This window comes from Phasianus colchicus, chromosome 1 (assembly GCF_987193195.1).
Source record: "Phasianus colchicus chromosome 1, bPhaCol1.hap1.1, whole genome shotgun sequence".
Taxonomy (NCBI): Eukaryota; Metazoa; Chordata; class Aves; order Galliformes; family Phasianidae; genus Phasianus; species Phasianus colchicus.
Window position 1 is genome coordinate 10,322,501 of NC_143436.1, and position 22,472 is coordinate 10,344,972.

The 22,472-nt window shown below is 36.3% G+C and overlaps 1 protein-coding gene across 1 annotated transcript in view; it reads left to right on the forward strand.

Moving 5' to 3' along the window:
* SEMA3E (semaphorin 3E) overlaps window positions 1-21,633 on the forward strand; it is a 65,544-nt gene extending 43,911 nt beyond the window's left edge. Inside the window, exons 8-16 of the mRNA XM_090134399.1 lie at window positions 1-37; window positions 1,466-1,610; window positions 5,497-5,719; window positions 8,484-8,575; window positions 9,184-9,225; window positions 12,380-12,546; window positions 17,115-17,182; window positions 17,659-17,798; window positions 19,999-21,633. The exon at window positions 1-37 is cut by the window's left edge and continues 33 nt beyond it. Coding sequence (XP_089990525.1) covers window positions 1-37; window positions 1,466-1,610; window positions 5,497-5,719; window positions 8,484-8,575; window positions 9,184-9,225; window positions 12,380-12,546; window positions 17,115-17,182; window positions 17,659-17,798; window positions 19,999-20,451 — 1,367 coding nt within the window. The 3' untranslated portion in view covers window positions 20,452-21,633. The remainder of the gene's footprint in view (window positions 38-1,465; window positions 1,611-5,496; window positions 5,720-8,483; window positions 8,576-9,183; window positions 9,226-12,379; window positions 12,547-17,114; window positions 17,183-17,658; window positions 17,799-19,998) is intronic.
* The last annotated feature ends 839 nt before the right edge of the window (window positions 21,634-22,472 follow it).

Genomic DNA, 22,472 nt, shown 5'->3' on the forward strand with positions numbered 1-22,472 from the left:
AAAATCCAGTGATATTTGGCCTCTTCAGCACTACAAGGTAAACAACTAGAAGAAATAATAGCAGCAGTAGAGGAATGTTTGAATAAGCTATCAAACACACAGAAGAGCTCCATGATGAATATCACAGAGAAAATACTTAGTAAACAGTTTAATCCCTGTTTTATTCACAGTGGTCTTTCTTGTTAATGTAAAAACTGCATTGTGATGGTGGCTTGAAGTCTCACATCATGATACAGTTTATCTGTTTCCCAGAAAACATGAACTAACTTATTTAACTTATTATTAACTTTTTAAACTTAGTATTTCTCTAACTGATAATTTTCTAGAGCCAACATTTGCGTACTCCTGCATGGTTATAAGAGCAGTCTATGAAAACCACCTGTCTTCCCTGAAGAGCTCCACTGTAATTCAGCATTAAGTAGATAGTAGCTTAAATTTCTATTAACTTCTTAGCAGAATGTAAATCATTAGCTGTGGTGTTGCTGGTGGCCTTCTTTTCCACATCAGTGTAATCCAAGTGCAAGCTTGTTTCTTGGAGATTTAACTTTAGGATGTAACTTATAGAGAGGAGTAGCTATACTATGGCTGGTATTTTGCTTTATTGCTCCATTGTTTTTGAAGAAAGACAGACAGATATAGTCCTCTAAGGAAATTTCCATGTATCAGTTCTTGCTGGCTCTCTATGCCAGCATAGTAAAGTGCTCACCTTCATAGAATCATAGAATCATAGAATTACTCAGATTGGAAGGGACCTCAAGGATTATCAAGTCCAACCACAGCCTAACCATAGTACCCTAACTCTAACAACCCTCTGCTAAATCATATCTCCGAGCACCACATCCAAATGGCTCTTAAACACATCCAGGGACGGTGACTCAATGACCTCCCTGGGGATCCTATTCCAATGTTTAACCACCCTTTCTGTAAAGAAGTGTTTCCTAACATCCAATCTAAACTTACCTTGGCGCAAGAACTGTTTTGCAAGAATCATTAATGCTTCTTTAAAAAATAATGAATTGCTTCTCCAGAACTAAGAGTGTAAGAGGTATAAAATTTGAAAGGAAAAAGAGATTATATGTGGATTGATTTACACAGATTAGTCTTTATGATAATAAATAATAATCTAATAATTCTGACCAGCATTACCATACACTGACACAAAGACAGAAAAGACCTGAGTTGAGTTTCCTTCCATTCCTCTCTCACATTTAGAGACCGTGATCATCGGCCTGAAATTTGGAGATAAAAGCACTGAGCTTTCTCAGAGAAGTATTATAAACATTAATATTTTATAAAGAACATTGCACATAGTAGTTACAAGAAAAGCATACAGGAAACATAAAGTATTTTTTCTCCCTTAATACTGTTGAAGTGAGACTTCTTTTTAATTACATAATCATACCAGTATAACATGTAGCAAATACAGAATACTGTTTTAACAATGTCTCTGAATTTTACTTCATAGCAATATATTTAGAGGATATGCTATATGTGTTTACCATATGGCAAGCGTCCGAGCAGCCTTCAATGGACCATATGCTCATAAAGAAGGACCAGAATATCACTGGGCTCTATACGAAGGGAAAGTACCTTATCCTAGACCTGGTTCAGTAAGTACAATCTATTTTCCATGCTTTTGTTAATGTAAATGAACTTAGGAAGAAAAGGCAGATTTTACTACTTCAAAATCTTACTGACTTCACAGTCAAGGATGCATTCATTTAAACATATGTATTAAAGCATTTCTGGAAAAAAAAAAAAAAAAAAAAGGCATTAAGTTTTATCAAGCACTAAAAAAAAAATAGATCCCAAAGGAAAGCAGGGGAGTTAAATATACAGGATTTTTCAAAATCTTACTGGGACCTAAATTCAGCAACTTTGCATTAAGGGTCCAACATCCTGAAGATAAAAGAAAAGGGAAGGGAAGGAAAAGGGAAAAGGAAAGGGGAAATGGGAAAGGAAAGGGAAAAGAAAGGGAAGGAAAATAAGTTTCTGAAGTTTTTATTTTTGTCATATTCTTAGCCCAAGAATTTCATGTCCTACCTCAGGCGTGAGGAGATCAGTGGTGCATGAGGGTACACTTTGCATTGCAGCATCCATCATCATTTCACATATTGTGCACATCCAGGGCCTCCTTCACCTTCGCCTTCCTGCTCTAACACCTATAACAGGCAATGCCAGAATAACCCAGAGAGAAACATCACTATGTCTTCTTGAACAGTGTCTTTTGGCAATACAGCTTACAAAGAAGCTTTTCTGAAGTCACTGAAGTTCTACCCTTTAAAGTGTCCATTTTGTGTAGATTTTTTACTCTGTGGGATGCAAAGGCATTTCTAATAGCTGTTTGGCTAAAACCCACACAAAGCTTTCACACTTCACCTCTTTTATCTTCACACAGGCTAAGGACTCACTCTATTGAGCTTAACGGTGTAATAAACAGTTGCTGGAGCGTTATGTTCAGTGTTGTTTTTCCTTCTATAACTAAATCAATATTCTCTTTTGTACTAAAAGTAATCATTTGCAGAAGTAAACATTTATCCCCGAATCACAGGAATGAGAGATTAAAAGGCCTATTAGCTTATCTGGTCCATGCCAGTACAAATTTTCTGTCTGTAATACAATTTTAACTGCATGTCCTCTCTTATTTTAAATTACTGTTTATGTCTTCTTCTCCTGGAGTTAGAGAAATAAGTCAAAATGCAGAACTGGATACTAAAAAAGAGATTATCTGAGATTCAAATGCTATCATTTGACCATCTTGACCACTGTAATTGTGCTGATATCAATACCAAATGTTGGGGGGGGGGGTTGTTTTTTGTTTTTTAGTTTGTTTTTTTTAATTACTTGATGTTAATTGAAGCAAACCATCAGTATTGAGTCAGAATGGAAAAACAGATAAATGTTTATCAAATTTTGAGCAAAACAGTATAATTCAAAGCAATTAAAGTTTTCTTATTTGACATATTTAATAGCAAATTACAGTTTTTACAGTTTTACCAAGTAATATAGATAGTATCATGCATGGATTGTAAAATGCATGTATATTTTACAAAGATGATATGGTACAACTTCTCTAAGTGGTATTCATTTTATCTGCAGGCAGTAGACCTCTCATACGTTGTTTCAACTGGAGCTGAAATAGGCAGGAATTCAGTATTAATGGCTACAGTAGCACACAGATAGCATTACATTTACTGAAGATTGAAAACCATTTGTTGGTAAGAAGGACAGAGCATTGAGCCAGCAATTGAGCAAAGTTGACAATGATTTACAGAAAGGCTCTATTAAGATCCACTCTGAATCAGTTCTTCCTCAGCTCTGAATACCCACATTTCTTTCATATAGATTAAAGATCCCTAATGGGCAAAGCACAGGAGCTGAAGTAGATATAAAAAAAGAGAGCAAATAATTTTCCCAAAAGAAGTATTTCTCAAGTATTAATCAGTTAATCATATTTGTCTATAAGTTGCAGAGCACATCAGAGGATGGAGTAGCTGACTATGCCAGCTAACAGAAAATTAATTCATTTTTGGCTGCTCATCAAGGGTACAGCTTAGAGGTCTTTTCAACACTGTTCCAGAAGCAAGAAGTGAAAACTGTAGTCCATAATCTTAGGTTTCCAAAGAACAGGTCAGCATATTGGTAAGAAGAATCATAGAATTGTTTGAATTAGAAGGGACCTTAAAGGTCATCTAGTCCAACTCCTAACTACCTATTACCTTTTCCATTACAAAGGTGACAGTGACAAGAGGCCAGAAATACCTATTATTAGGCATCTCTTTGATTCAGCACTCTTTCATCTCAGCTATTGAAAGGGGAAAAAAATGGAGTCTATAAGGAATAAGAAACAGCTAAGAGCTAAATAAATAGAAAGTCACTGCTAGAATTGCAGTCTGACAGATTCTACAGTTTGCTACTCTCAATTCCCCTTAAAGCACTGTTGTTGTTGGTTTTTTTTTGTTTTTTTGTTGTTTTTTTTTTCAGTATTCTAGGTTGCTATTCCAACAATTCACTTAATGTATTAAGATAGTGATGCTTCTGAAAATGACATCAGTTACCTCAAAAACAGTGCTCATAGATTTCAGAGATAGCTGCATCTACTGTTTCAATTCTAGACTACTAGATTTTATTTAATTAAAAACAAGAGGCCTGCAAAAGATTATTAAATCTCTCTAAGACTGGAACTTTACAAAGGGAAGTTGACAATCCCTATTCATTTGATATGCTGTTCAGCGCATGGAAAGCAGAGGCTTAGCCTATCTTCAGGCTCCTGCTCTATCTCTGCATGGTAAATAGCCAGTAAAACTCCATCACTAGGTTGATTATGCAATTACTTTAAAGTCAACACAGAACAAATACTTTCCTGAAGCTAAGCCCAAAAATTTGAAACAACCATTGCCCCATTTGAGAAGAGCAGGAGTTTGTTCTTGTCAATTGCAGCTGGCAGCAAGTTTAAAATTACCGTTTCTGGTAAACAGTGAGTATTTTATTACATTTTATTGATTGAAAAAGTCCAATTTAAGCAGGGAGATGCTGCTAATGTGGCTTTGCTTGAAATGTTTTTTAAAACCACACTGCCTTATGAATATTTGGAGAAAGTAAATGTTTACTGAGATATTTCCAGCTCAATCATAAATGGTTCCAATTAGACATCATGAAGCAAACTCAAAATGTAGAATTTACGTGCAGTTAAGGAACACCATATTCTTTGCAAAGAATCCTAAAGTTAACTTCTCTATTTAACACATTAAATTATCCCTAATTGCACATTTGACCAAAGGAATAAGCCTCTTTTAATCAGTCATTCACATGAACTGTATTTGCTTTACAAAATGGTAGACTGATAAATGCAAACACTGGTATTTCATACTAAAGCATGACATATAATACTTTCATCATGAGACAGAAATTAGAATAAAATTTAATACTGTTAAAATACTGGAGATCAAGAATTACTGTTCCCACTGGCATCATTTTAATCGTTCTTAGTATCTTATGATAAAGTATTTTGCAATCACAAAGCAATTAGACTAGAGATTGATTTCAAAAATTACTTCCCTGATGACTTTACATGACTGTCTGTCTTCTGGAGTAGGAAACCCCTTTCTCCTACCTCTGTCAATGGCCATTTTGATTACAACTTCAATATGAATCTGAGAATGAAACATATGCTTTCTTTTTTCATTCTTTTTTTGGCCAAAATCTGAATGCATCAATATTTAGTCTGTTCTTACTATGCCAGACAGGAAGGAGTCTCTAAACATGGGATTGCCAAGGCTCTTCTCAGCAGATTAATAGACCTTGACTGGCGTCTCATGATTCATAATTCATACATGCATAAAGCATAGACTTCACAGTCACAGATCCTATAGTGTTTTTCTGTGCCTATTTTAATGTCAGATTTTGGGTAGACTTGTCATCACCCCTATGAACAATACTAGTCTCAGACTTTACTTGGCAAGCCTTCAGGATAATCCGTGTTTTCTGTTTTTGCAGTGTGCCAGCAAAGTGAATGGTGGTCTGTACACTACCACCAAAGACTATCCTGATGAAGCTGTCCATTTTGCCAGGAGTCATCCATTGATGTATCAGCCCATCAAGCCTGTTCATAAAAGACCAATTCTAGTAAAAACAGATGGGAAGTACAACCTTAAGCAAATAGCTGTGGACAGAGTGGAAGCTGAAGATGGGCAATACGATGTGTTGTTCATTGGCACAGGTAAAATAAAGAAAACTAGGAATACAAATGTTTCAATAGGTTTTTAATGTCCAGGACGAAAGAAATTTTCTAAAGGCAAAAAAAAAAAAAGCATTAAGCAGCCCTCTCTAACAATAACTCTGTGCATGACTGAGCCAATCTGCACTCATAACCTTACAGAAGAGGATGGTCATTCTACACTGCTGATATTTCACAGAAAAATTATGGTAGGAAAAACTTCTGAAGAATAAGAAGAGTCTAAAGTATAGAATTTACCACCAACACCATCCCTTAAAAGTAATCTTGATACAATTTCTGGAATTTTTAAAACTTCACAACACAATCATGTATCTAAACATCATTCTCAGCTGGGATTTAGAGTCTGGGAGAAACACGGCTGATGTGATTTTCAAAAACATCGGTTCAAGTTTATTCCAATTTTTATCATCTCCATTTCTGCAGTCCACAAGTCTATCTGATATTGTTAAAAAGAAACTGACATCTTCTAGGCTTGGGTTTTGACACAGCAAAAGGAAAGAAGGCAAATATACTCAAGTTTATAGTTAAAAAATAAAATATTAGAAAATTTCTGCCAAGTTTTCTTGTCTTTCCATCTTTTCAAAATTTAAATAGAGCTGATTTAAATTGAATTTTTTAAACACCTACCAAAAATAAGTATGAATAAGATAAATTACATTACAGGGTTCTAGTACAGAGTTGCTGTAACCCTAAGCAGCTAGAGAAGAAAAAAGCACATTCTAGTGGTATTTGAAAAATAAGAAACCTTCAGAAAATAAGAGGAAAACTAAGAACTAGAGATGACTGGTCATGTCTAATCTGCTTGGAAAAAATCCAAGGATTCATGTATTCACATTTTATCAAGTTGACAACAGGACTGGTGACACAAATCATTTTGACTATTTTGACTAGGCAAGCATATACGGTGAATTATTTTTTACTTAATGAAATTCCTCTGATAAGCACTTTTTTGTTGAAAACATTCAGAAGAAGCATGCTCATAGAACAGCAAAAACTTATTTATACTAGTTATGTATTCCAAGCTTTTAAATTGCCTCAGTACAGTCTCAGCATTGGATTTATAGTGGTCTATAAAACATTGTGTCATATATCACCTATATCTCTAATGCAGATTTAATAATGGTGACTAGGTTTTTCATATTTACCACTCTTGCATTTATGATTGAGATGTCAGATATTTGTACACAAGTCCTCTACTCAGCAAAGTTGAAACTAATGAGACTTAAGTACACACTTCAGGGTTGTGCTGAACTGGCACCCAACAGCTGCTTAGTTTTGAGATGTCCAATCTTAGATGACAAGAAATTCTATCATAGGAATCTGACCTTTAGAAACTGTAAGTCGATTTCTTCAATCTATGTTCTGGCAAAGTTCCTATCAGAAATCTCCCTGCTTCTCTTGACAATATAATATTAGAAAGAGTTAATCCTCTTTTATCTGACTCCAGCACCTTCTGTGTAACATTTGTAAGCAGTCTTAAACTCGGCAGAAGTTTCCTTGAGGCAGAAATGCAGGTTAGAAAGGTTTTTCAAAGCAGACGTGTGAACACCCGGACTAACTTTCCACATATCTGTCAGCAATACTGAAGAATCATAGAATCATTATGGCTGGAAATGGCCTGTAAGTTCATCTGTTCAACCGTCCACTCATCACCAGTATTGCCCACTAAGTCCCTAAGTACCACAACAGTAAACAAGAATTACTTATGAAAATCTGAACTCAAACTGTATTTTTTTTTTACTGATTCATCACAAAATGTATGTCCTTAGATATCCTCTTTGAGAAGTAGTTCCCCTTTATGTTTGCATCTTTGATCTTTTGCTGAACATTTTTTTCCATTCTTTGTCTGCTTGATATTTCACCTGTAAATCAAAGGTGACAGAAAGTAACATAAGAAAGGAGTTGATAGCTGCCATTGTTGATGACAGATTTTCAGATTAAGGAAAGTAAGATGCTTTAATAATAGTCAACAAAACAAAGCTGAAATGGTGGAAGACCAGACAACATTCTTGTGTTTTAATTTCCTGAAAGAGTTGTACTAATAAATAGACCAATCGATCTAAATTCCAAAGTGCCTAAAATTTTTTGAAAGTACAGTTTTTATTTGCTTATCTTTCTTTTATTAACACCTTCAGCTCAACAGCAGCTCAGTGAGAGAAAGAGGACTGCATATAAAGAACCCTTGAATTTGCTGGTGTTCTTGCCTGGAAGAATGGAGCTGCAGTGAGAAATTAAGGATAGTTAGTAGTTTCCTATCCAGTGTCACAGAATCACAGAATCATAGAATTGCCAGGGTTGGAAGGGACCTCAAGGATCATGAATCTCCAACCCCCCTGCCACATGCAGGGCCACCAACCATTCCACCTAATGCTGAGTGTCAACACTCAGGTCCTATAATTAAAACCACTTAACACTCCCATGACTCGATGGATTCCCCTTCCAACTGTAAACTTCTTTATCTCAGATACGATCATTCTTTTTGTTCCTTTTGCAGATTACTAAGGTGTTATGACTTAGACTTTGAAAAATACTAGCTAATTTATTGTGTATCTCACGGATGTCTCAGATGACTTAGTTGCCAGATAGGCCAGAGCATGTCACAATGTCTTTAAAACATATTAGTATATGTGATTATTTCCTAAGATTAATGTGTGTGTCCTGTAGCAGTTATTTAATGTCTTTGAAGGCCAAATAAAATTTTCCATATTTTTTATTCCAGCATTTTTATGTTTGTTTTTCTTCCCAGATAATGGAATTGTGCTGAAAGTCATTACAATTTACAATCAAGAGTCAGAATCGATGGAAGAAGTGATTCTTGAAGAGCTGCAAGTATTCAAGGTGAACTGTGCTGTATATGAACCATATTTAAAACTGTCTTAAAAATTTTTCAGTTAAATTTTAAAAACTGTGATAGACATTACATAGTGGTTGCCTGCAATAATTTTTCTAATTGTCTATTTTATGACACAAATTCTTCATTTTCTGCTGTTTTTTTCAATAAACTTATTAGGAGCTATGTTTTGCTATTGCTCCAGGAAATCTGAACAGAGGACAGAGAAAAGTGTGAGAAGGAATTCCTGTAATTTTTAATCTTATCTTCAATTTTGTTTTGTTATAAAGAACATTCCACTTATCACTTTCATTTAGGACAAAATTGGTTCAGTGATGGCATGACATAATATTATGTTTGATGGGAAAACTGTAGTGTTCCTGTGACTGATAATCCTGAAATAAGTGTTGGTTTGTCATTTTTAAATAAACTGTTTTAATGCAGTACTTCCCAAAACTACAATTTCCTCACATCTTTCTGTAGGATCAGAAATTAAAAAAAATCAAAGTATTTATCAGTGATGAATACAAGTAAACATCAATGCTATTTTGCCTAATTTATTCTTATGGTAAAGCCACATTATTTTTTCTAAGCAAAGATGTTTGCTATTTTCTAGGTGCCAATTCCTATTATTTCCATGGAAATCTCTTCAAAAAGGGTAAGTGATGAGTTTCACATACAAAAATTGTAACACAGATGTAATAAAGCTCTAAACATTAGATAGATAGATGACAGGTAGGTAGGTAGGTAGGTAGGTAGGTAGGTAGGTAGATAGATAGATAGATAGATAGATAGATAGATAGATAGATAGATAGGGATATAGCTGCACATAATCTCTAACAAGGTCTGGCCTGATAACGTCAAATCATTTTGTAATGCAAGTTCTGGTTTGTTCCTTTATGAAGCATTTATGTTTTCCAATTCTAAGATTAAATCTGTTAAACCAGTATCTGTGTTTTACATGTGCTGTTCACACAAAAACAAGTAAAAAAGCAATTTGATTTGATGAGAGATTGGCAGAGTAATCACAATAGGGATTAGCTTGGTGGATATGACAACTCAAGGAAAAGATCCTTGCTGATAAATGCATATAGACTTCAGCCCTACGGCAATCTAAGTTCTAAATAAGCCTTACTGGATGTTCCATATATTCAGTTGCCAATGAAGGCAGAGCTGTTTGGACCTGACTACCTTCAGAGTTTCTGCTAGCCTCTCCTAATACAAATACTTAAGTTACTATTCTTGTAAATAGATACTCATCTTACCATATCATAGATATGGACCCATCTCAGGATGGAGCCATTATAAACATCCCAGGATGCTTATTTCTTAATGTAGACAACTACTGCAATGTAAGTGCATAGAAATACAGTGAAACAAAACTGACAAAGGAAGATTGTTCTAACAGGGGGTGTGATTGTGCCCCAAAGGTCATTTTAGTTTTAGTGGCTTGCATTTTTTTTGTAGTTAATGTAGAAAGACAAACTCCTGATAATAATTTGGGCGAGGATCCTAACTTAATTATTTTTCTGCATTATTTCCTGGATCAATTTATTTTTTACATAGACTTTGAAAGGAGCTCTGGAGACGAGGTTGTCTAACATTAGAACTAAGTGAATGTTTTGTAGAATCACAGAATAGTTTGAGTTGGAAGGGAGCTTGGAAAAAAAGCATCATTTCAGATATTTCCTTATTTGCGCTCAATGAAATGTCATAGTAAATGGATTGTGCTGGAAGAGTGAGAAGGAGATACTATATTAAAAGGGAAGTAGTCTGCCTCCATTACACCCAATTCCCAAGCAGTCTGCTAACTCTACAATTTCAAGAGGCACCTGGAAATTATGGAAAGAACAGTAGAAGAGTCGCCAAAAACTATTCAGTGGTTGAATAATAAACGTTCCTGCAGGCAGCAAAAACAGCTGTACTTTTTCAACATATTAAAGAGAAGAGGGAGAGACAATTGGGCATCCAGACATAGAATTTTACTCAACCTAGTGACTTGCTGTTGTAGCAAAGGAGGGGGAAGGCTTTGAACATTGATTTCAAAGCAATAAAAGTCAATTCAGATTTCTGAATATAGACAAATTTAATCTAGAAATAGCATACAGTTTCCTGGTTCTAAGGAAAATTAAATGTTGGAATGCGTGTAAAGGGCTGGCACAAAATCATTTTGTATTTAATATTAGATTTGTGCACAGAAGTATAATTTAGTTAGGTTTATGTGAAAAAAAAGTTATGCAATTTCTCTGCCCAAATATTTTTTCTAGTCTCCTTTAACTGTGGAGTTTGTAAGCCTAGCCTTTAGAGATCTCCTTGCTAGCTTTGTTTCAACAACCTCATAACATTCACTAGTCTTCACTATGTCAGTGATATAATAAAATATCTTATTTCAGGTTTGAGCTGTTTATCTTTGTGGCTAGGAGAGACTGTTCTTCTCTGATGTTCTGTTTGCTAGATATCAGATGCTTTTGTTCTCCTCTGATGAACTAAGCTGTACAGTAGATCTTACTCTTTTTAACAGATGAAAGAGAAAAATCCATTTTTTTATGTGCCATTGAATGTGCTGTTCACATCTTCTGGGACAGTCACGTTGTAGCCTTGGAAGACAAGAAAGAATTCCCCTCTAACAAGGATCTTATGTTTAGTTATCAGATTGAGTTCCTGTTTATCTGTATTATCTCAGCTGAAGAAGAATTCAAACACTGCTGTTACCAGCCTCTCCTGGCCTCTTCCACTGGCATTTCTGAGAGTTAAAATTAGTAACCTAAAATACAGAGGAGGTGTAATCAGGGACAAGAATTAACAATTTGGATTAAATTTCATGGTTTGTGATAGGCAAGCCAGGTTAAATGAGCTAACTGCATTTTCCAGCTTTAAACAATTTTAATAAGCATTTAAAAAGCATTTTGAGAACTTAAGCTTTGTTTGGCCATTTGGATAAACCCCATCCAGAGTTCATAAGGAATCTGTTTTCTGACTGGAAAAACAGTGGAATTGAGCCATGCAAAAGCATTTCCTATTGCAGTGCATATTTCTGTGTTCAGTCCATTTTCACTCACCAGTAACAAGATTTTTCTCAAGTTCCTGTAAACTCAAGATGTTCTTTTCTGAATTTATTTCCCATCAACTTCTGAATCACATTGATCATGTTTCATTTGCTTTGTAAAGGAAAACTTAGATGACTCAAGCACTCTTAGTGTTAATGCTGAGGAAAAAAAAAAGAAAAAGTGTGATGAAGATAAAGTATGACCAGTTTATTTATAAGAAAAGACTGAACAGTAGCAGAAAAAATATCGAGATTCCTTGTACTGAAGGATTATATAAATCATAGTGCTACAGTGCATTTGTTTGTGTGAACATATTGTACATCAAGAGTTAAATGTACCTGATAACTCCAGTTTTAAGGTTGAGATTGCTTACAACTTTTTCAAATATGATCTTTGATAAATATCTTATGTCAAGCTTTTTTTGCAGATTGGTTAGGTGACAGAAGTGTAAGGGGGGAGGCACTGGAAACTACCTCAAGGAAGAAAAAGAAATGTATAAGTCTCTGTTTAAACACAAAGCTTACAAAGCTGAAACTTCAAAAGCGAGGAAATGCCAAACCATATTTGTTCATTCTAATTTCCTTCTGTTCCTCCATCCTCATGCATGAGATGTTGTCAGCTTTTCTACAGAGTAACTCTGCCTCCCTCCGGGCACAGGCTGGATGCACAACAAAGCTGAAACTAATATTTCCTTAAAACTTCACTTATTACAGAAATCATATTGGAAGTTCTAGCAACTTAATCATATGTGGTATACTTTTCCAGCAACAGCTCTACATTGGAACTGAATCAGTCATAGCTCAAGTGAAGTTTCACCAGTGTGACATGTATGGCACAGCCTGTGCTGACTGCTGCCTGGCTCGAGATCCCTACTGTGCTTGGGATGGCATCTCCTGCTCCCGGTACTACCCCACAGGAATGCAGGCAAAGAGGTGAGAACTGCTTCTTTCTGTGGAATCTGTCTTGTGAAATAGCTTTAGAATGGTTCCTAATACACTAAAGGATTTTTACAAAAGATGAAGCCCAAAGTTTTGAACTAAATGAGTACCATGGACAAATTACATGAATAAACCATAGAGTATGGGAACAATATGTGAGTGTATATATAATAAAAAACAAGATAGGACATGGTAATTAGTTAGGATGTGTAGAAATTGTGGAACCTGAGCATGACGTAAATAGTATGGAATAAGGGGTGGATATTGTCTTAATTTCAGCTGGGACAGAATTCTTTTCTTCCAAGTTTCAGATATGATTTGGTTCTAGGAGAAAAACAATGTTGATAACACATCAATGTTTATAGTTGCTGCTAAGAGCCAAGGTCATTCTCAGTGATGGGCCCAAGGAGCTGGGGGGGAACAGAATTAGGATGGCTAACATGAACTGGCCAAAGGGATATTCCATACCATATGACATCATGCAGGAGTTTTAAAAGGGATGGAAGTTTATATAGCTCTCTTCCACTGCTCAGAGGGCTGCCTGGACATCAGCTGGGGGGGTGGTGAATAATTTCTTGTGCATCACTTGCTATTTACATTTGTCATAACTATTATCCTTTTCCTTTTCTCTATCTTAGTGAGTAGTTTTATCTCAATCCACAAGTTCTACTTTTTTTTTTTTTTTTTATTCTCTCCCCCATCCCACTGGGAAGGGGGAGAGTGAGCAAACAACTGTGTGGTGCTCAGCCACCTGCCAGGTTAAACTACAACAGGCATAAATGCATTACAAAGAATAATTCATGAATGAAATGTATTTATTATGAATTCATGAATGAAACGTTATTATTATGACTACTTAGTTGTTATTTTAAGAAAGTTTTAAACGAACCTCGATTTCCTTTCATTTCTTTTAGTCAGCAAAGAAAAGATGGATGTTTCATTCTTTATGACATCAGGGACATATTTTGGCAGTATTTATACAGTAAAGATATCACAAAGCAATAGCATATTCAACAAAATTTAGGAAAAAGAAAAAAAGAAGAAGAAGAAAAATAAACAAGAATAAGAATCTGGTAGCCACACAAACAATGTGACCTGTCTGCAAAAGCTGAGGTTAGGTGAATTTATAAATTCAGATTGTTCTGGAGGTCCACTCAAATCATGAACCTAACTTGGGTGCTTTAACAACCCCTGGGCAGACTTCTCTCCATTCCAAATTGCTCATTTATGGCTTCTGGCCCTCATTCTTTGTGCAGTGATTTCCCATATACCTATCATCTTACCCTCACTCTCAAACCCAAGTTCTCTAATTCAACAACAAAGATACCTGATCAAACATATAAAACATGTATAATTTAATCCAGACGTTTTCATAGCACTTCTAAAAGATACCAAATGCAGAAATTGTTGGGATAGCATGGCTTTTTGAATAGTGAGCATTAAAAAGTCAAAAGGAGAAATACAGCCAATGATAGCATACTTAAAAATATCCTGGAGTTATTACACTGAGGGACAGGTTAAACCAAGTAGGAAAGCTATGCCACTTTTACGGGATTATATAGTCTTCTCATGTCTTTTACAAACAGCCCTATGGGAGGACATAGCTTCTGGTTTCCTGCTCCATATGGGAAGACCTTGGCATCAAATTAAGAAAGATGAGCAGATGGGCCAAGCAGATTTATGTCCTCCAATGTATATATATAAATTGGATTATTTTAATTATAATGCTTATGGGTAAGTTATCTAAGACATAAAAACCATCTGGGGAAGAGCGTAAAGGGATAAAAGGCTGGCTTTCCTACCAGCCTGCTTAGGCTGCACCCACATTTATGTTATTCTGCAGGCTGTTTATTGTCCATGAAAAGATAAGAGAAACTTGCTCACTCCTTAACTCAGTTTTAGCACATTTTTAGCATACTTCTCACCTAAGACAACTTCCAGAGTAGCAGCCCCTAAGTTCCCTGACAGAAGTATTTATCCAGAGCTCAGTGATATGGGCAGCACCCCAGGCACTTTCCTGTGCCTTACCTCCCTAGCATTCATCAGATCAGTGTCTAAAATAAGAAAATACTTCTCTTATCACCCTCCTGCTCTCAAGATAAGAGCTACAGAAGCAAAGAAGAGATTTACAATCTATTGAATGTTCTCAAGGTCAGTAAAACTTGTTTTACATGTAAGAGTTTGGAGAACAGCCAGCAAGGACCCCTAATATTGAAAGGAATGGATAGTATTTTCTTTGTTCACTTTAACTAGTGCCAAAAGCTCAGAACATCTTAATAGTTATGAGCTGTGCAGTAGCTGGCAAGGCAAAGAGCTCCTCAGGACACACATACAGAAGTTGTTTAATTTACCTTCTGCTGGGATCCAGGTGGAACCATTGCTAGGAAGGTCTCATGAGACAACATGGAGTTTACTCTTCCTCAGTTATAAGAGTTATCATTTGCTCAGGTGACAACCCTGCCATTGCTCTAGACACAACTGAACAGCAGGCACTTCTTAATTTGATTTGGCCTTGTCTTAGAGTTTGGTTTAGACTTTCACACAAGTTATGTAGGGTGGGCTTCTGAATTGTAAGAGCAGCCTTTGCTAGAGCAGTTAAGAGCACTAAGAGATCTCTTTAATTCCTGTCTTACTGGTGTTGAACTGAAGTGAACATGCTCTCTGCTTTAGACCTTAATGCCTGCAAGGTATGATAAGTGTTTAGAGAAGCATGAAATAGAAAACTTGTAAACTAATGCACGTGCAGGATATAGAAAACTGCAGCAGAAATTTAAAAAACAAAAAAAACAAAAGAACACAAAACATATAAGCAACCCAGTGCTTGGCAGCTGGTACTAATTTGTTTGATTTTGAAAGCCTATATTTTAATTCCTTTCAAATGCATAGTCTTTATAATTAACTAAATATGGTATTTAATCAGGGAGACTTAAAAACTGAGCTAAGAGTCCCATATCGCAATGCTGGCAGCGCAGAATACTACACTAATACTGTCACAGTACTTACAGGTGAGAGATTCTGGCATGCTGCAGATATTTTAGATGCCAGAAGAAAATTATTTTGCATTCAACTTCAATGAAATATTCTTTGGAAAGCAGAGAGTTCCAGGATTTAAATAGCTCTGTTAGTTCACTGTTACCTCAGTAATCTGATTTAGGCAGGTTCAGTTTTTATCCAAACAAGCACTAAGTTCCACTGATGAGCTTCGTCACTACGTCAACAAAATGTCCGGGCTGAAAAGGGTTTTATCTTAAAATAAATTCCGTTCACCTTGTGTAGATCTGCTAACTCTAACGCATTAACACTCAGCTCCTTGCACTAATTGCAATCAGCCGCCAGAGGGCGCCATAGTGCGGGGCTGCGCGCTGTACTGACCGTGACGTACTGACCCTCGTGTGATGAGCATAAAACCCCAAGTATTCTTCCTAAGTCTCCGTATTGCTGCTGCAATGTGGTTTTCCTTTCACAGCACTGGTCAAGCTGATAAGCAAAAGAATATTTCAAGCATTGTTTTTTTAAGTTTCTACTTATAATGCCTTGAAAAATATCTTAAATTGTCTTGCCTTAAATTATATGCTGTCATTCGAGTAAAATGCTTTGCACTGAGAGGATCTGGGTGCTAACTTAAATGTCACTCTGTTGACACCCTGTTGTCACTGCTCCCCATTCCTTCCTACTCTTGAAACAGCACTGAAGTGAAGGTACAGGTAAATGCATCTTCCCTCATCTCCACCAAAATGCCACCAAAGAAATATTTATTTCTCCTGAATGGTTCCAACAACTGGAGAAATATTATTTTACAGGACTAGGATTTTTTTTAGTTCATCAGGAAGAGTACTTACTACATACCTACTAACTGTCCATTTCCTACTGAACAGTGCTGCCTCACAGTGAGGTTTTCTTCTTTATTTGTTTTTTGCGAGGCTAATGCCAATTTTATTTATGCATATTTGTGCAAAAGAATGTGTTTTATGTATAGTCTATATACACTGATATGCAAAGCTGGCTTCACTAACACTTAACACTCTGCTGTCATCTGTCTCACAGCAACAAAATGTAATGGAATACTGGCAGGAAGGTTGACCTCTACTTTCATACCACCAATACCCACCTCTGACATTGTGGGTCAACATCATAAAATAGAAGGAGGTCCTAATAATTTCAGTAAAGTCTATTTGTGCCTATTAATAAATCTGCCTTGTGTGTATTCATTTACAGTTGTTTTGAAACAAAGAATCATAGAATCCTTGGAATGCCCAAGTTGGAACTGGCCTCTGAGATCATCTTACCTTTCATGATAAGTGCAGGACCTAGGCAAGACTGTCTAACACCTTGTCTAGCTGAACTTTAAAAGCCTCAGCTGTTGGACGATCTTTTTTTTTTCTTATAGATGCAATCATATATAGGTTGAGATAAAACAGCAATGCATAAATGAGTATCTTTCTCAAAAGTGTACGTTTTTAGGAACAAAGCTCTTCATGTTTTTAATGAATAACTCCTTATTATACTCCAACAATCTGTGTGCTAAACAGATTTTCTCAAGGAATTTTATTTTTTCTCTCCAGACGCTTCCGCAGACAAGATGTACGACATGGCAATGCAGCTCAGCAGTGCTTTGGTCAGCAGTTCATTGGTAATCTACTCACACCTTACAAACTGTTATCAAATGCCTGGCACAGAAAGTACAGATTTTGCCAAAAGGCTATACGTTGTCATTTTTATCCAGATAAAAGATATTTAATTTGTGGTTATACTTGAGCATATATGATATCCTCCTGTTTAACTGACTGAAAATCAAGTAGAATAACTGATAAGAAACAGCCACAAGCAAATAGCAGTATGAAGGGCTGAGATCTGTTTCTTTGTGTGTGAAATCATGGCCCAATTTGCTCCACTTACTTTATGGCCATCTTCTATGAGAGTCTGAGATGATGGGAAAATTCACTTAGCAAGTCAGACTTTCACCAGCTGCTACTTAATAATAACTATGTGGATGTAGATTAAATTTCAGTCTTAAAAGTAAGTCTAGCCTGAAGTCAGAAGGTGGCAAGGACTGTCAGAAACAAATTGACATATATATGATGTATTTTTTAAAACATTTTCCTCCAGGAGAAGTCTTGGAGAAGACTGAGGAGCGATTGGTTTATGGAATAGAGTACAACAGCACCCTTCTGGAGTGCACCCCTCGAACCTTACAGGCAAAAGTAATCTGGTTTGTCCAGCGAGCCCATGAAACTAAGAAGGAAGAGGTAACTATCATTAAATCCTAATCTTTTAATTAGTTGAGCGCATGGTTAGGAACACTGCATCTTCACTGAGAGGCCTGTCATCAGTTGCTGAAATGTGCATGAGTATAAGGGAAGAACATGATGTTCATCTGAGTCATTATGTTCCACTGAGTTAATAGACCTGGTAATTTCATTTGGTGCATGAGTTCAGCATCTTGAAATTGAATAACTGAATAAATATTTGAAATGTAGCTAAACTTGTTAAGGTCTCAAAACAAAAGGGAATTTACCATTTCTCTTAATATGTTATAGCATAGGTGACATATTACTCCCAATGTTAGACTTGCTTAGCATTTGTTAATTCTTGTTGCCCCACCCATTACATAGCAAAGTCTTCTGAAAATGGATTTTGGTGATTCTCTGCTTCTTTTATATATGCTGCCCAATTGTAAAAGTTGGACCAGATGGCCTTTAAAAGTCCCTTCCAATTCAAACAATTCTATGATTCTGTGATAATTCATAACTTCATAACTGTTACCATATATAATTCTCTAGTACCTCCATGATGCATGTCAGTGTAGCTAACCTTGTTTAGTATATGGAAGCACATAGGAGAAAAAATTTGGACTATCACAGGGTATGACTGTTTTCCTTATTGCCTAGCAGCTAGGCTCTGCTGCAAACATGAGACCCTCAGCTCATCAGCAGACTGAGTCTGAGGAGTAAGATTCATCAGATAGTGAATGTGGACATTTAGAATAAAGAGATCTAAGTGAGTTCTAGTCTTTGTAGGCTGTTGTCAATGTCAGAGCAATTTTTGTTGCAAATATAGCCCATAGTATCATATCATGTTAAACTAGACATTTTCATTTCATCATTGACGAGGCAAGCCATTGAATACAAACGTAAAAAAGGATGCCACATGCAGCTGTAGTTATTGAAAATGAAGTGGTCACCATAAAACACATTTCTTCCTGAAGTTTCAGTCTCAAATCCCAGCATAGTTCTTCACATTTTGTATTTCCCCATGTATTTTCCTAGAAGATCCCAATCCACTAATCATAATTATTCTTACAATAAAAAGACCTGGTCTTTCAGTCTTTAGTGAAACCTGAGGATTTTCACTGAGGAGGTAGGAAGACGAGATGTTGTCATATTTCCTTTTAGACCTAGCACCTCAGTTACTAAGGAACAGAAGTGTAAATTCAGACTCTAATTTTTCAGTACATTTTTATACTAGTAGGATGAATTTATTTTAATGCTTTTCTTTTATATTTATTCCATTTTACATGAATAATTCTATTGTCATTAGAAAAAGATGATCCCAAGCAGAGAGAAGTACTTCTACCTAATATTCAGCATCTTACTGTTAAATAGAAAGATGAGGATTCATTCTGTAGGGCATTTCTCCTGGCTGGTTCAGACAGCTCTCTGCTCCCCGCATATCAGCATGTCTGAATGCCCTGAATTTAATAACTTAATTCTCAGAAGCTGCAAGGGGAATTCCAACATTACACCCAGAACTGAAGCTTCAAGATCACAATGGTCCTACAGTGAAGTCTCAGGTCGGGTGTTAGGAAGAATTCCTCTGAAAGAGTGGTCAGGTGTTGGAACGGGCTGCCCAGGGAGGTGGTGGAGTCACTGACCCTGGAGGCATTCAAGAAACGTTTAGATGTTGTACTGAGGGATACAGTTCAGTGGGAAATATTGGTGATATGTGGACAATTGGAGTGGATGATCTTGGAGATCTTTTCCAACCTTGGTGATTCTGTGATTTTATGATCTGAAAATGTCTGCGAGTGCTGCTTCAAAAACATTTCACAATTTAAAAGAGCATTCACATGGATACTTATGGCAGGTCAGCTGGCAAAAGCCCACGTGTTTTCCATACGGAAGTTCATTTGAATGTTTCAACCTAACTTCTTTCTGTGATTTAGCCACGAATGACTAACCCATGCTGGGAAAGCAGAAAACTGTCTGTTCCACTGTCTGTTCTGCCATGCCTGCCAGATTTTGTAGACTGCTTTCCTTTCACAGCTCAACTTCTTCTTCAAGTAAATATTTTATTTGCTTACAAACTCTGAAATAAAGGGTCTTGGATCCTTAATCTACCTCTTAACATTTAATATATATTCCTGGAAGGATTTTTCATTAAAAAAAAAAAATGCACCAATGTAATGCAATAACACACTCTCCTCTGTGCAACTATCTCTCTTTTTAGGTGAAGACAGATGATAGAATAATCAAAATGGACCTTGGCCTCTTATTTCTGAAGCTGCATCGGCTTGATGCAGGGACTTATTTTTGTCAGACAGTGGAACACAGCATAGTTCACACTGTTAGAAAAATCACCCTGGAAATAGTCGAGGAAGAACGTGTAGATGAAATGTTCAATAAAGACTATGAGGAGGAGATATCTCACAAAATGCCATGCCCAGTGCAGAGCAACATACCTCAGGTATCTAAACCATGGTACAAAGAATTTCTTCAACTGATAGGTTACAGCAACTTCCAGAGAGTGGAGGAATACTGTGAAAAAGTCTGGTGTACAGACAAGAAGAGAAAAAAGCTGAAAATGTCTCCATCCAAGTGGAAATATGCCGGTCCTCAGGAGAAGAAGGCAAGGATCAGGCCAGAGCACTACCGGTTGCCCAGGAACATAGCTGACTCTTGATGGACAAAAATCCATCTTCTGTTTCTGGGCAAAATTTTATTTGGACTTCAGTAAGAGGGAAAAAATCAGTTTGGTTTTGGTACACGAAACAGGTTTATATGTATAAAATATCAGGACTGAAAACAAATATACTATGGTAAGTTATACTGTACACTCATGACTGTTTAGAAGCATTTTACACAAAATTTTATCTGTTTCTAAGTAGGTGAATGCAATCAGAGTTTTGCTTTAGGAAGGGTGTGACAATCTTCAGACTTTGAGTGCTTGAATCAGTTTCCTGTGTGGACCATGCTTGTGCTGTATATTGTTGCATATGATGGCATATTTAAGTAAATTCAAATAAGCATTCACGAGTGGGTGAAATATAGAACATGTATCTTTCCTTGTTTTCACAAGTTTCTCATAGTTCTAAAAGCAGCATGTCTTAAGATCTTACATTTTGATTGTGACCAGTTCAAATTCATCACTGAGAGCAGTGAGATTTGTTAATATGGTGTCCTGCTATTTCTAAAGATAATGAAGGGAAACCGTATTTACTTCCCACCATTATTTGTCTCATCAGTTATTTATAAAGCACAGTGTACTGTCACGGCTAAATGATATTACCTAGTAACTTAATGTAAGTCAAATGCATGCTGGGAACACAAAGAGAATGAAATTCTTCAACGCATCTATACAAAATGTTGGAATAATGGTTTAGATAGAAAACAAGCCTATCTTGTCTCTAAAAACGGACATTGCCTTAATAACAACACAAATTAAGCGACTGCCCTCTTGTGGCTTAACAGAGCAAATCTGATGGTATTATATATTGTCTCAAGTAACATGTGTAGCTAAGAAGTATTCCTAGATCCACAGCTGGTTTGTTTTCAGCATATACTTCTTCTCTCCATGTGCCAAATCCACAGATTTAGAAGGTAGTGTTGGAAGTCACTCATCCTGAAAAGACAGCATTTAAAGTAATACTTTATGTCATTAAAGTACTTTTGGGATTAAATGCAGTAATACAAAGTTAGGAAGTAGAATGAAACAGAAACAGCATTATGCAGCTGCTTTTCGTAGTCTGATCCAGGCAAACTTTCCTGGTGCATGATCTCTGGTCAAAAGAGCTGCTTTTCTGCTCTTGTGCTTGATACTAGGAGAGGAGATCAAAGAAGTAAGTTATTTACAATCTAGGACTTTCAAGACTTTTCCTAAAAATGAAACAAACAAACAAACAAATAAACATTAAAAAAAAAAAAAAAAAGAAAGAAAGAAAAGAAAAGAAAAAAAGCATACTTTTATTTGAGCCCAAAAGCAGCTGCATAAAATGCAGAAAATATATCAGTTCACTGCTTGGAAAATCTGATATTACAAAATGGGCTGCATATATAGAAAGAAATACATAAATTAGTGGAAAAATAGGGAAGTTATAAACACAAATGAGTTAAAAATGAGTTAACTCCTCAAATAGAAACATGACGCCAGTAGAGTAAATAGCCAAGCTGTTACAGATTTTGATGCTGCCAAAAAAATATACAAAGGATTCACCAGCTGTAATGAGGTTCACGTACAGCTTCAGCTTCTGATCAGAAAGCAGAACTTTGAATTAATGAGAATTAACATCCTGGAGAACAGAGATCTGCTAGCTTTGTTCTGCTGATGCAGTGGATGGACGCTGATGCAGTGCCCTCCAAGCACTGTGTGAGAGGGTCTCAGAGCAGGAGTAGGGAGCATTGCTGTGCCCCCTCTGGAAACTGACTGTCCCAGAGTTTGGAAAGAGCCTGTGTGCACACTGCCACAAGTGCTCATAAAACAGCAAACAAGCCTTTCCATCAGCCAGTTATCTTAAGGAAAACAATTTATCAGAAAGTTTGCACTTTGTTTAACTAGATTGCCTGTCTGAGAGATGGGAATGGACACTGTGCATTGCCTGTCATGAACGTGCAAGGTTGCTAACTTTGATCTGATACAGAAGACTGGCTAAATTCACTTTTCAGTGGCAGTTTAATGGAACTTAGCTGCAGTTAGTATCTCTATTT